At 37.7% G+C, this 15,811-nt stretch overlaps 1 protein-coding gene across 1 annotated transcript; it reads left to right on the forward strand.

Annotated features, from left to right (window-relative positions):
* Positions 1–1,146: 1,146 nt before the first annotated feature.
* KIAA1456 (KIAA1456 ortholog) lies at positions 1,147–8,426 on the forward strand. The gene is made up of 3 exons (XM_009697035.1): positions 1,147–1,300; positions 4,313–4,486; positions 7,390–8,426. Exons 1-3 carry the CDS (start codon positions 1,147–1,149, stop codon positions 8,424–8,426), a joined length of 1,365 nt encoding a protein of 454 aa, XP_009695337.1.
* Positions 8,427–15,811: the final 7,385 nt, after the last annotated feature.

Genomic DNA, 15,811 nt, shown 5'->3' on the forward strand with positions numbered 1-15,811 from the left:
TAATATTTTATTTTAAATCTTTTCTCATAATAACTTATTTCAACAGTAAAAGTGACAGAAAGAAACATTTTTTATTATGATTCCAAAATGTATATTATTCGAAAATCAAGGAAAGCAAAAGAAGAACTTATTGTGTGTTTAAATTCTTTGCCTCTGACATTTTCAAATGCAGCCAAAGGAGTCACTTTTATTATTTCATCTTGATAATACATTGCTTAGTTTCTTCAAAGAAGTTTGGAAATAGGCTTTAATCTCTGCTGAGTAGCTGGACAATTAAATAAGTTCTGTTTTAATAACGGGAAGGAATATTTCCTATTAAACAAGCAGTTTGAATTAGTTTTAAAAATGCCTTAACACTTTGAAACGTAATCTCATGACCTGGCTGGTGCTTGGATGAGGGGAAATCTTAAGGAAGCTGTAAGATTCTGTATAAAGGGATTCAGTGTTTGCATCCACTTGGTGTTTTATATGAACTTAGGAGTAATATTAAAAGTCTAAGAAGATACCACTTTCCAAATGAAACACTAAAATACTTTGCTAAGAAATGAAGACAGTGGAGTGGGAGCAGGGAAATCATGGTTTTGTTGCTGAAAAATTTCAACCAACTCATCACTTCTAGAGGGTAGATAAACCACAAATGATTATGTGTGATTTAGGAGGCTTTAGTTTCAGGGTCCAGGCTGTATTTCAAATAACATACTAATGGTTTGCCTACCTACTCACCTTAACTACAACGGGAAAGCCTATATTTGACTTCCTGTTCTTAATCGTTCTGCGCTTCTGCTGAATACAGGCTCCGTTTTGCACCAGGTGATAAGCATTTGCTGCATTGGTGAACTTAGGAATGTGCATGTTATTGAATAGACACACACACAGTTGTATAAGGCTCCTCAGGCAAGATGATACATTCAGATTTTTTCTTGACTTTCATGAAATAAAATCAGATCCTTTGAGTAAAGACTATTTCATTTCATAAATATGATGGCTGTAATGATGTTATGTAATATAATGATGTTAGACGAGTAGAACGATTTTATAAATGTAAACTTACAAGGTCTTGAATTATGCATGCCTATGAAATGTAAAGCCTACTCTACAACAGTTTGTGTTTTGTTGTACATAATCTTTCTTCATTATGTTTTCAGGATGGAACATGAGGCTACCCAACTAGAAAAGCAGCATGTGCACAGCGTATATGAAAATACAGCTGCCTACTTTAATGATCTGCAGAGCAAAGCATGGCCTCGTGTTCGAAACTTTCTGCTGGAGCAAAAGCCTGGCAGTCTTGTTGCTGATATAGGTAAGTCGTTCTTTCAGTTGACGTGAAAGATTGTTTATAAGATTTATTAGTTTGTATGTTAATCATATGTATCCTTCAGAGCAACTCTTTTTAAAACTCGTTTAAATTTGTTTTAAAGATTATTTAAAAATAGTTTTTAAACCCATATTAGATGCCATATGCCACTTGTTTTATTTCTTTGACTCTGTATCAGATAGCCAGTAAATAATTTTTTTGCCTTATTTTTGTTGAGGTAAGCCTTAATCAACCGTTTTCCCCACAGGTTTAGTGGTCTGTATTTCCCCTGGAGCCCTTTTTAAAAAATAGTGCTAATAGCTCAATTATTTCATATTTCAGTTTCTTTAGATCTCTCGGTTTAAGTACTTCTGGTCTGCAATTTATTGCTTTCCATTTGTTCTAAAACTCCTCCTATCAAGTCTTTATCTTAAGAGAAATCTTCTGATGTGATTGCTATTAAAGAAAAAAAAATTATGATCTGAGAATCTCCCTATGATCCTGAATACAGACACCAAAACCTCATTTTCCTGCTATGGCATTGTCTTCCCTACATGTTCAAATTACACCTTGAATTTCTGTTGCACCTACAGACTTTTTAGGGGTTTCCAGGTCCTGGTGTGTTTGCTTTGTTTGTGTTAGGACTTCAGTCCTGTACAGCACATCGTCGCAAACTGGATGCTCTTTTGCGCCATTGGATTTTCCTCATTGGTTAGACTAATAAAATGCCTGTACACAGCAAAGTGTAATAAATGTACACAATAAATTGTGCATCTGCCTTATCCTATAAGAGAAAAACATTATTTGAAGATGTTGTAGGCCATAATCAAAAGATAGTTTATAGTTGTCCTGCTGCTGCTGCTCAGTACCCCAAAATTACTTGATTGCTGTTATTTTCAATATGTATCTTCTTTTATATGTCTGCAACATTTTTCACTAATAACCTCAGGGAATATCCTATGGCATACACTCATTCAACAGTCAGCTTAATTTGATATTTCTCAGCCAAAATTTTTTGTGAACTCAATAGATGTCATTTGAAGCTTAGCTGAAGTTCTTTGAGGCTTTACCAGCAGGGATCACAGTGCCTGCTGAAAGCTTAAGATCACCCTGTTACAGTTGCAGCTGAAATAATTTAAATGCATGTATACATCTGGAGAGAAGGTAGATGCTTACAGTTGCCAGTAAGAATATTCCCATCAAGGCACGCAAGGTCCCTCCTTTTATGAGGTTTAATGATGTCTACAGGAATCTGACTATTGTGTTTATTTTTGGTATGTATTTTGGGAGGAGGGTTGCCTAGTGGCACTAAAATTTACAAAATGAGATCTTAAATTGATAATTTCCTTTTCCGTTTAATACCACCTTTTATTAAAATACAATTTTGTCTAATTGCCTTATTATTGTTCGTTCATCAAAATAAATTACAATACCATGGCCATTGTTAACAGCTTCATGAAGGAATCCACCCTCCTGATGAGTCATTGAAAAGTGAATCTCCTGCAAATGCAGATTTTTAGATTTTACTGGGAGTGTTGTCACTATTTAGCTTCATTCCAGAGAGGACCTTATACTTCAAAAAATTCACTGTGATTAAAAAGCACTCCACCAAAAGCCATGTATTAAGTGACTAAATCTTATAAATTAATGTATGTTTGACTGTTCCTTCTGCAAATCTAGTAACCAATAATACTTTATACTAATTTTAAAACTTAAGCTAACGAACATGCAGATCTTCATGTTTTATTACATATATTCCTTGAACTATATGAACAATATGAATCTTTTCAATTTCTCTCAAGTTGTTACTTCAAAGAATAGTGCTTGGTTTTTGCTTATGCTCTTTTTTCACCGCTGAAGTGTTGTGCTGTTCTGCAACAGTTCCTGTGCTGTCTCTCTAGATAATGGTGCACATTAACATCAATGAGAGCAGCAGCGCTGCAAGAAGCCGTGATGTTTCTAAAGATAACTCCAAGCCTTTAAATTGAATCACCAATGCTGAGATGGTTCTCTTTGCCAAGCTGCTACCCCATTGCTTGGTTGTCAACTTTCAGAAATTATTCTTCACTACTGACCCATAACTGCAGCGAATGTTTCCTAATCTAATTTTGAAAAGTGCCTGTTATGCATATGGTATTAAAGAACACTTGGAAAGATTTCAATTTAGTACAGCGCAGGCCTTGAGAAGACATACTTTTAGGTGGAAGACATTCTGGAATAGTTCATTACATTTACTTGCGTTATAATGCATTAGCACAAAGACAGAAAGAGGACGTGCCTGTGACATGGCAGGAATTTTTGTGATTCATGGTTATTTTCAAGGCTGTATCTGCAGTTAGAAGTTTCCTCTCTGACTTGTGTCATTGGCAGCTGTGGTTTAGGACTTCTTGGAGAGAAATGGGATGCACTGGAGAGGTACTGTGTGGGGGGAGCAAAGACTGGGGAAGGACTTGGAAGAGAGATATGTTGCAGGTCACTGAAAAGACAAAACACACTGGCTTCAGGAAATCCCCTGAACAGAAAGTAGTTGGAAGCTGGATGGGTATTGAGGAAAAGGGTTATAATGCTTACCCTGTTCTTACTTTTTCCTGGGCACCCATTTATGCTCATTATTGGAAACAGGATACCAGGCTATATAAAGGCTCAGTATGAAGCAGCATGGTTGGTGTTTTTTGCTCTAAGATACGCAATAGTGGCTGCAGAGGACCACTCCTTCCTCTTCCCACCTGGACTTATCCTTATTCCCCAAAGAAATACGCATAACCTGCTATTACACAGGGCTGTGCAATGAGTATTTTTGTTGGTGATGTTGGTACTGTTACACTCCTAATGGTGTGAACCTATCATTTCAAACAGTCCAAACGAACCCTGCAGCAGTTAGGATATTAGGAGCAAGCCCTCATTGTGTTTTCCAGGAAACCTTGGAATTAGGAAAGCCATCCCATTACTTGCAGTGCTTTGGGAGGGATAGCAGATGTTTGGAACATACAACTTCTGATCTAGTATTCTTTTCTTTAGGTTGTGGAACTGGAAAGTATCTCAGTGTCAACAGTCAGGTATATAATCTCGGCTGTGATTACTGCGGACCATTGATAGAGATTGCAAGGAAGAAAAATGATGAAGTTCTGGTATGTGACAACCTTAACCTTCCCTTTAGGGACCAGTGCTTCAATGCAGTCATTTCCATTGGAGGTAAGACAACATACATGCATTCTGGCCCACAGCAAATGAGAATTTTTTGGGATCCTTTTCTTTCCATGTGTCTTCATTTCAGTTAAATTTGTTTTGAAACAGTTCCCTTAGAATCACAGCAAATATTACTGAAATGCATGTAGTAAACATGAAGAAAAAAAAAAAATTAGTTCCATTGCACAGAGGTGCTGTTGACTAGGGAAGTATGTGGATCATTTGTTTGTTTATATGTGGTCTTGTTCATCCTGTGGAGAAAAGATTTCCTTCCAGCATGCATTTTAAACAAGTAAAAACTAATATAAACATGGCTGCTCGCAGTTTAAACAGATTAGTTGGTCAAGATAAAGTCTTGGTTCCTCCTTAGGATGCATTTTGACCAGCAAATGCATTGAAATGAAAACTTGCTTTCCCTATAGCACAACACGAAACTCATGTTAACTATTATGTGTTATAAGTTCAAATTTCTCTTAGAATAGTCATGAAATAAGAACTTAGAGCCATACAAGTGTCTATTGTCTAAAATGAGAGAAGCATCTCAGCATCTTAACTCCTCTGACCTCTCTTTTTGAAAATATTACTCATAATTTGAGAAGTATAAACTGGAAAAGGGTAGATGAGGAATAGTTAGAGTACCCAGTTACAGTCTACATTTTTAGCCCTACTCTTGCTTGAACTTCTTTCAGGCTGTTTCACTGTATCAGCAAAAATCTAAAGCATGATAACTGTTATTGGTAGCAATCAACAAACTGCTTGAAATATGATAGAAATGTATTTTAAAACGTATTTTTCACATATGCAGGGTGAAAGAAAATGTGACTAATATGCAAGCAGTATGTATATTACTTTGCTTTCCTGTTGGCTAGTTAACCCTTGAGCCCTATCCACATTTCAGGTCTTGTAGTGCAATTTCAGTGCTGTCAGATCAGCTGGCTTTGAAGGATAGCATACCTATCTAATGTTTATATCAATTATAGGCCTGTCAAGACTAAAAATTCACATAGTGTTTCTGTACATTTAACAATAATGGATTTTAATCCCTCTTGAATAGAGACATGGTATGGCTGTGTCCATCTAGTTCTAAATAAAGTGTTTTTCATCCCATTCCCGAGAATAGCAAGTATTTATGTACATAGTCAAATACTCTTCTTGGCTTTGCTGGTATAATCCTGTTTATAGGATTTATATTTCTTCAGAATCACCAGTGATTACGTAGTTTTAACCATGAAGAATATATAACCCATTAAATGAATCGCTTGGACAGAGCTTGCACAGATTCTGTTGGTTGATTCGCACTTCTTTCTGGTGAACTAAGCTGACATGCTTACGCTGTCTCTGTCAGCTTTGATATTATTTTGCAGGAGGTTCTGTGGTGATATATAGCCTAACTCCAGTATGAGAGAAAATACAAGTTCCTTTCTCCCCATCTTGTTCAAGAAATTGAAATAGTATTTTATATTTTTTGCAAAGTTCGAGAGAATATTGACAAGAGTCAGGAGTACCTGGAAACAAACATTGACCATACAGACTGGGGAACTCTTCTCAGAGTTTGCTGTCTTGTGTTCTCAGCTGCTTGTGAGGGCCTAGTTGATATCAACTGCCAAGAATGCTTTTCTTGGCTTGTGGTAAAAAAGCTACATTTTTTTCCCTTGGTAATTTAGTCATTGTTTTGAATAAAGATAGGGTTAGTTGGACACACTTTTCATAACTGCGGTGTTGAAATAACACTATTTCTACAAGTAGAATTGGCTACTATCAAGCAGCACATATAATCTACTTTTTCTGATGGTATGGAGATGTCTTCAGCTGAGAACAGACACTATTATTATATGTTGTTATATGGGTAGATTAAATGTTTTGCATGTAGAAGTGGCTGGCTCCAAGTTCACTTGAAACGAATTATGGAATCAGTCCTCTTTACATCGATTGAATCAAATCTAGTACTGATGACATATAGAACAACATGACCAACACGACCTCAACGTACTTGTCTCAGTACAAGATAATGTTTCTGAGAGTTTAAGGAGAAAATAGCTGTCTTAGCTTTTCTCTACCTGTTAAATTTGGTTCCTTCAGGTCAATAGGAAGATAGAAACAGCATGGAAATCTCAAAATGTAGCTTCATTTCACATTGCAGTGAAATTTGAAAATGTGGAAATTATCCTGGAAAAAAAAAAAATGTAGTGATCAATAGTTTTATTTTGAATTTGACTTTTTATTTTTTAATAGCATAACATAGTGTAAAAAAAAAATCATCATGCTCAGACATGCAATGTAGACTGAGATACTTCTCCTTTTTTTTTCCTCCAAAACAATCTATAAAGACAATACCTTTCTACAAAATTAAAGCAATGATGGAAAATATTTCTGTCTAAATTTTCTCACTATCTCTTTTGAAAGTGCACTAAAATGAAAATATAGATTATCTGTTTACTGATATTACATTTTGCTGTATTTGTTACATAATGAAAAGTTTTTCTGTTTTCAGCAAGTCAAGTCTGAAAAGTGTCCCAAAAACTAAAGTCAAACTTAATATTGCCTAACTCAACTAAAGGCCAGGCATTTAAGTGAAAGCCAGTCATGTTATCATCTTTTATGGGTGACGTAAAGAAAAAGAAACCTCCTCCAGCTTACGTGCCTGACTTTTCTTGAATCCCTATTTTGAGATGAGATGAATTTCCTACCATAGGATTTTATTATTTTTATCCATTCAACATAAATGTAAAAGAGAGCATTCTGGGGTAACCTTGCACTGTGGTACCAATAAATTCAGCACTGTTGCTGACTTGCAGTGATTGATATTTGGGATATAGCAACTAAAATGGCTAAACACATAGAACAGGTTGAAGATGAAAATGCTATGTCTTTACTAATATTCAATACATAATGCCTTTCCTTTTTCACAGTGATCCATCATTTCTCAACTAAACAAAGAAGAATCAAAGCAATAAAGGAAATGGCAAGGGTATTGATACCCGGAGGCCAGATGATGATTTATGTTTGGGCTATGGAACAAAAGAATCGTCGCTTTGAGAAACAAGACGTATTTGTGCCTTGGAACAAGGCCTTGTGCTCACGGCATTTTTCAGAATCGAATCAATCTGGAGATAAGGGGGAGTTTGTGCATGCTGTAAAAAGCCAAGACATACACCCTGCACAGCTAGTCATCTCTGATTGCAGCTACCAGACCAACCTGCAGCCAGAAACTGATTCAAAACATTCCCACGGTACGGACCATTGCTTATCCAGAGCCTGCTGCATGAAAATTTCTGAAGAAGAAAATAGATTTTACAGTGCTCTAGGAAGATCTTTCCGCTCATGGTTTTTCTCCAGATCCCTTGATGAATCAGCCCTGAGAAAACACACTGACAAAATGAAGCCTCTGAAGAATGAAGGAGAATGGGCAAACAGTACTGTACCCATTCAGCATTCGCGACACTGCAGTCTGGATCTAGGTCACCATGGGGCACTGATAAAAGAGCAAAGGTTGGACGATGATGATGTGTTCGTGGAAAGCCTGCCTCTCAAAAAACCACAGTGGTCGCCAGCCACAGACGCACTGAAGGATTTAAGTTTAAATGGAGGACACCAAAGTGTAGCTCAGAGCAAGACTGAAGAAGCTTCATTTATAAATGGCCCAGTGGAAGACAGGCACTACAGCTGTGGTTGTAATAAAGATGGTGCTGGTAAGGCTAATGCCAGCAAGTTTTTTGAAAGAACTTCAACAACTGACTCCACTGACTCTGCTTTGGATTCAGCAGTGTCTGTTGGGGACCAAACTGATACCACGTTGGATACAAAAGCCTTCATGCGTTATTATCATGTTTTTCGGGAAGGGGAGCTGTGTTCTCTGGTAGAAGAGAATGTGCCTGAGCTTCAAATACTTTCTTCCTGCTATGACCATGGAAACTGGTGCGTTATTGCAGAGAAAAGAGGAACATAGCTGTAAAGAGAACAAAGCAGAATCCGGTGACTGAGGATTTTAAGCTGCTCCTTGTGTTCCTGTGATTGTGCAGTGTGACATGGAATTTGAATCTCACATAGTCGTGTGCCATTCATTTCTGAGTTATTATCTCTCTACTTATTTAACTATCTAATGCAAGATCTGTATATAGGAATGTAAGCGGTAAACAATATTTATGTTTTGTTAAACTTTTATGAAGTTAAAACTGGAGAGTTTTATATTGCTTTTAGCAAATAATTGTGTTTTTAAATATACTTTTCTATTGAGAAATAAAACCTTTTTATAAGACAAGGATCAGGGCATCTTTTATGAGAAATATCCTCTCGGTAGAAAGTAGGCTTTGTTCTTCAAATGCTGAAAATGTGTCAGATTACTCCCTGTTCTTGAAGTCCTATAAATAGAGACATAGGCACATTTAAAAACGTACTTGACTCTATTCTGCTAGAGCGCATGCTGCAGAACTGGGAGCAAGCATGGTCCAGGGCTACTTTGTTTGGAGTATAGTTGTTAATGGGCAAAAGCTATGTACAAAACAAGCTCTGCATATTCTGTCATTTGAGGTTTGTATTTGGGAGCAAATGACAGAACAAATCTTGAACAGTATTTTGGACTTTTTTAAAAAAAATAATCTTATTTGTTTCTCAGGTGCAGGTTAAGTTTTATGTGTTGGCTCTTGAATACTTTATCTTATTTTCCTTTGCTGTAGTTTTCCATTGGTTATGTGGATATAGAAGTCAGAGGGATTCATGAGAGTACCAGTATTATGTAAGGGTTACAAAATATCAAATATTTGAGATACATGTATCTTTTTGATAAGCCTGGAAAGCCAAGATAAAATTAGTAAAAATCCAGTGCATATCTGGTCAGCTGTCATATTTGCTCTCCTCACTCACTGACATATATTAAATGGTGTGTTAAGTAATCTAGATAGGAAGAGGATACAAGTCTAGTTTGAATATAAAATACAAATTCCTGTCTTCTGCAGTTTAAATGAATCTTTTGAGACCTAAATGATAATAGATTGCTTAACTTTCCCATTCCCTGTAAGACATAAATTTTGCTGAACATGGTGCCCCATCATCATCCAGTTGTACTAAATTGTAGCAGTTGCCCTCATACAGTTCTTCACACTCAAATAATCTTACCCCTTTCAGTGGGAAGCTTATGATGTGAAGTTTTATGTGCTGTGGATAAGATGCACCTGGCTGCTGAAGAAAAATAGGGCGACTGTAATTGTAACCACCAGAAGGAGGGCTAGAATAGGCTAACGGCCTCGTTAGCACAGAGTTACTCCATTTCTAGGCTTTATTTACAGGTCGTGGTTGTAGTATAGGTCATGTCTTCAGCTGGTGTGATTGCACAACCTTTAATGGAGCTGCAGAGATTCACCTCAAAGATCAACTGTTTTGTTACAGTAGTTTTAGAGACCCACATAATTAAGATGTCTGCCCTATTACTGAGCAAATAATTTTGAATACAAAGCAACAGGAGTGAAATACCAAACTTTTCCAGTCTATGCTGCGTAAGTAGATGGATTTGGGGTTGTTCAGTAGAAAGCCCTGATGGTGCTGATTATTTTTAGATGTAGCTGCCCAGGAGTAATTACCACATGGTAATGTATTATAGATTTATTTTCTGGAGCGATGCCTGTAGAACAATCATCTTGGTCTTCCTTGAGTTTGGGATCCTTGTACTGTATCCTTCCTGGGTCTATACCACTTGCACTCCCCACCGCTTTTGAAAATAAAATTGTGGTCAAAGAACCATGCATCTGAGACTTCTGAAATATTATTCCACATTCCAATATTTCAGACTTCTGAAATAATATTCCAAAATATTACTTTCAATACAGCCAGGGACTGTGGTTCCCGGATGTTGTGTCTGAGCCGTACTTCAGAAAACTGACAATATTGCCTGCACTGCTGGGCCCAGCTGCTGATGGTTGAGGGGGCTGCTCCTGCTGCATCCTTGGGCTCCAGTTTTAAAAGCCTAGCACAAAAATACCCACGCTGGCATATTGCAGAGCCAGCGTGGATTGTGCTGAGCTCCACACCTCATCTGCAATGTGCTTGTGTCGGGCAGGGGAGGCCTGTCTCATTTTTGGGGAATTTCTGGAGGAGCCTGAGGATTTTAGAAGAAAACTCAGTTGCTTCCAGATAAGAAATGCCAGTGGATATTCAGCACTTCTGGAATTTGGGCCGTATTTAGGAAGAAGGTAGTTGATTATCATCCTGTATCCAATTTTGAAAGTTTATACCAGCATGTAGAAACTCTGTTACACATTATTTATAAAATATTCTTAACCTAAACTGACAGCTGGGTTTAGTTGACTGGGAGAAGGAACGTTATAATTTTGTTATCTGCACTTCTGCAGTCTGTCTGTGAAGTATTCGGTGCATAGTCAAGCAGGCTGACGAAATTTGGGGTAAACGGAGAAAGGCAAGGCATCCATTCTCTTTACTGCAGAGACTGACTATCCTTGCAAGAGGCTGAATCTATGTTTCAGGCTCCAGTGAAAACTTCATGCTGTATCAGCTGGATGAATAAGAGCTGTCACCTCAAAGCCACTGAGGTACTTTAAACAGCTTCTGTGTTTGTAGCCTTTCCCTGCATTGTTTGGTTTGAGATTCTTGACTGGAGATGCTTTTCATGATTATTTATTTCTGTATTGGATTTCCTCTTGTTTTGAGCTGATACCATTAAGTTGCGTTACATAGAAGTTTGGATTGCATCATTATAAATTCCGGGGAGAAGGAAAGGGGATGTTTGGTAAACTACCTTTTTTTTTTTTTTTTTTTTTTTTTTTTTTTTCTTTTTTTTTCTCCCAAATATTCAGTTTTCCTCTGAGGATGTATAATCACCATGTAACACAATTTTTATAGGCTGGGGATCAGTCAGCTGAGGTCATGAAAGTGAGGTCTGCACAGCAAGCCTTTATTCCCATATGCAGTTTCCCATCTATTTGTGGAGGCTGCCTAGGTCTGTAACAGCTCTATCATCTCATAAGAAGCCAGATTACCTCACTCAGAGCATGGTGAATGTTTCTCTTGATTGGTTTCTCTTTTGATGAGGACCATCTTAAGTAAAATGTAATTTCAGAAGAATCCATATGATCCCAGCCTTTAATAGGCTACAGACATAGTTAACGTGCTCAGAGAAGTGTGTATACCATTGAAATGTCTATAGTAAATGAATGAACGAGTAGGTAAAACCCAGCTGTCCTTACATGCCAAAACTCTCAGCAATGTCCACACTGCAAGATCTGGCTGTTATAAGGTAAAAGGCAAACGTGTTCTTATATTTCTTGTCTGACAAGCTGGCAATATTCTCACCTCAGTTATGCCGATAACAAACCTGCTTCTGACAGCAGTGGGCTAGGATCACTCCTAGGCTGCTCCTCTAGCTTTAAGTGGCACATGGAGAAGGCTTGATTACATCAGAAAAGATGCCCTGTTTTTTTACAAGTTAATTTACCAGTATCATTGTCAATCTGAACTGGCGAAACAAAAGCTGCTACCTTGTTACTCTTACAGACTGTAATCCAAATGGACAATTGCAATAAAAAGATACAATTGAACAAATTTATTTTTGAAGGACTAATACGATTGCAATCTTTGATAAATGATATTTTGTCTTTTTTTTTTTTTTAATACATGAAAATATTTATGTTAGAAGTGCAGAAGTGTCTTTTTTGATACTAATGATGAATAATTTACATCTTCCAAGCTTATGGCATAGAAATTTCAAAAGCACAGGTGAGGAAAGAAAGCTATAAATATTCTAGCAGACTTTTTTCTGGTACATATTTGTATACAAGTTACTTATGTGCACGGTTTAAAATGCTGAGTGAAGAGCTGTGTATGTTCCACCAGCAGAGTATTGTTAGCAAACCACCTGGGTAGATTCTGAATAGAAATAATGGCTCGGATCCTGTGTCCTCGTCATCTCTCCATCAGACTGTATTCATACCACTGTTGGGCCGTATCAGTATCGATACGGTGTTGAAGCTATTGGTCTATCCACTGTCTTGCTCAGCACTTTTACAGGATTTGTGGCTACTTTAGTGCTCCAGGAAAATGAAGTGTGTCAGTGTTAAATATATACAATTGTGTATCTCTTTTGTGAGTTCAGCTTTTCTTATTCTTACAGCATATGAATTCTGGCAGCTACTTGTGATTTGATCTTCCAATCTGCTGGTCAAAACCATGCTTAGGTACTGCTCTGTAATCTATTCTTTGTCCACACGTGGAACCTATTCTCTAGTATTCAACAGAAAATAAATCCTACTTGGTTAAAATATTATTTCCTTCAGAACTTCTGTGCTTTCAGATTAGTGAATAAATATATTAGCTACTGGAAACTCTGTGTCTCGGAAAGTTCTTCATGAATGTTAAATTTGAGAAGCCTCTGTTAGTGCCATTTGCTCAGTGAGTTAGACCACATGGACATGATGCAGAGCAGGTAAGCACAATGACTTTCTATGAAGCCAGTGGGTCTGTCTTTACTTTGGACAGCCATAGTCAACCCAGCCATAAATGTGATCATTTAAACCAGGTAAATAAAGGTGATGAAATGTGCTTTTTAACCATGTCAGTGCTATATGTCCTGTTGATGACAGAAGAGCAGGATGGTCCACAGAATTAATTGCTACAGCGCTGCATTTCCTGCTCCTTCTGATCTGTTTACAGTGATCCAGGGCTGAGCTTTGTGGTATAAGATGACATTAAAGTATTTCTTTCGGATTGTCACCATTCCTTTTGCACCAATTTAAATCAGAAAAGAAAAAAGAATGTAATTAGAATTATGCAATTGCCTGGTGATGTCACAGCTATACTGTGTTAAAAGTGTTTTTACAGTTGCAGTGATTGTTTATTGTGTTTGTACAATTACAGTGATCACTTATTGTACTGATATGTTTATTATAGTAATGACTAAGGACCTAGTAGTAATTAAGCACAATCCAGATGAGTATTAACACATGTCCGGTAGTACAGAGTATGTAACCTAATAGTATTTAGATTATGGGAAAGTAGTATGGGCACAGGCTGGACGATAGGGTAGTAACAAATGTAATTTCAGGGGGGTGTGGAATAGTCTTTATGAAGAGGGAATGAATTAAATTTGATACAGTGTTGAGAAAGGCTAAGGAAAAAGAGCAAAGGTAGGGAGTACACAGAGAAATGAAGGAGAGTGGCAAAGATGGGAGCAATCACAGCAGAGAAAGCACAATCAGCACTGCTGGATATTCTTAGGACATGCAGAATGTCCTAGGACATGCAAAACAGTTCCTGTTTTGACTGCTCTTACTTTCTGGAGGGTCTAGTTGATATCTCCCTGCTGTCTTTCTTACGAGCATGTGCAGAGGGAGGAACGCACCTTTTCCCCATCACTTGGAGTTCCATACTTTTTCCTGTACACTTCCAGGGCCAAGCATATGCAGAGGAAGATTGGTTAGGGATAACAACTTTTTCCTTCCTTTATATCTCCATCACTTCACTGCAACATGTTCTGTTTTGATTTCCTTTATTCTTGCTGAGCGCTTCAGTTCGCTCTGGTTGATTTGACCTTGCTCAGCTGTGCTCACAATCTGAGGTTGCAGTTGTTTTACCTGGTTACCTCTTCTACCAATATAGTTGCACCGGTACAAGCTTTGTGGGTAGAAAGGGTTGTATTGACAGATTAAACAAGTATTAAGGCACAGAAAGGTGTGTATTTTCAGCAGTTAATGGACCCCAATGTCTTGCTGTTATTATTTGTACGGTAAAGTATATTACCCAGAGTAACAAAAGGATTGCTCTGAGGCTCCTCTTTAGTGTGTTAGGTATTTGCATGCCATAGAAGAATGCATCAGGCATGATGTACCTGCGTGTCAGATACTTAGATAAATTTCAAAATCTGCCTTGAGTGAACTACTAGATACTTGGTTTGCTATTATAGTAGTAAATATATTTAGCGTTCTGTATTCAGATGAATGTGATTACACAGCCCCCATTTGCTTGACAAATAATCAAGGGCTCCAGTATTTCTAGTTATTTCATTTCTGTTTCTTTCTATGTCTGATTTCATTTGTTTTCTTCTTTCTGATCATTTCCTTCCAAAGACTCTCCACTTCAGCCCATCTCCTTTCTAGTCAGACGGGTACAGTCAAACAACAAATATAGCAGTGGTACCTCAGATTACCACAAATATGTATGTATTTCTCATTTTCACCCTTAAATCTCTGTTTGTGATGATACTTCCAGGCTTTTTTCATACTTCTACCTCTGATAGCTGAAGACAGAATTGGAAAAAAAACCCACAACCCCTTAATAGCTAAAAGCGTCATAGCAAACCTCATTGCAATGACCAATTTAGGGGATTATGGGCACTTTAAATCTCTAATAGTGCAGAACGTAATGGTATTATCTACACATAATTCTCTTTTCCCTCCTTTTTTTCTCAGCTGTTATTTATTTATCATTATCTTCACCTAGGTACCTTTTGAACCATTTGAGGTATGCCTGCACCTTCCTAAAGCTTGGGCTACTTGAGGACAGCAGATGCTCCTGTTGCTGTTGTGGCAATTCAGCACCTGCGCCTGCTGCTTCTCCCAGTGCCCAACACAGAAAAGTTATCTTAAACAGAATCCAAACAATCTAATTTTAAAAAAGCCACGCAACCAACCAACACCCCCCCCCCAAAACACCACCAACAGAAAAACTCTAGTAGGAGGTGCTTCAGCAGTTATGATCATATCCAAACTGAAATGGAGATGTGGGAGAAGAAAGAGAATATGGATATTACGAGCGGTGCTCCTAGCTTTGAAGAGATTATTGGATATAAATTCTTCATCCCTTTTAGCCCTGTTGACAAGGTGCTACACTCTGCTTTGATGAGGGACCTGTGGATGGGACAGGGGAACAGTGAGATGGTATTAGGTTGCCCTCTTCTGTTGTGACAAAGTAGAGCATTAACTGGTGCTTGTTACTGTTTGTACAGCATCTAAAATTCTCTTTTCCTGAAACAAGAAAGGATTGCTTGTATGGTGCTCAGTCATTTTGAAAGCGTCACGAGTAAAAGAGAGAAAGGTACAGAAGAGGGGTACGAACAAGGCGATGTTCGCTCTATAACTGAAAATACCACCTCTTACCACTGTGCTCACAAAGCAGTCTGTGTGTGCACAGTCAGACTGAAAGCTGATGTTCCTCCTGCACAGGAGAAAAATAAGAGTCGTTTGTGGGAGGCTTAGGGAAGAAGGGGAGTAATTACCTCAAAAGCTGATTCAAAGTCTTCTATTGACTTCCCTGGTCTTTGTATCGGTTGTTCTCAGAAATGCATGTTTACCCTGGGATTTTCTTTTTTTTTTTTTTTATTCAGAGGAGAAA

This window comes from Cariama cristata, unplaced genomic scaffold, assembly GCF_000690535.1.
Source record: "Cariama cristata isolate BGI_N322 unplaced genomic scaffold, ASM69053v1 scaffold25843, whole genome shotgun sequence".
Lineage (NCBI taxonomy): Eukaryota > Metazoa > Chordata > Aves > Cariamiformes > Cariamidae > Cariama > Cariama cristata.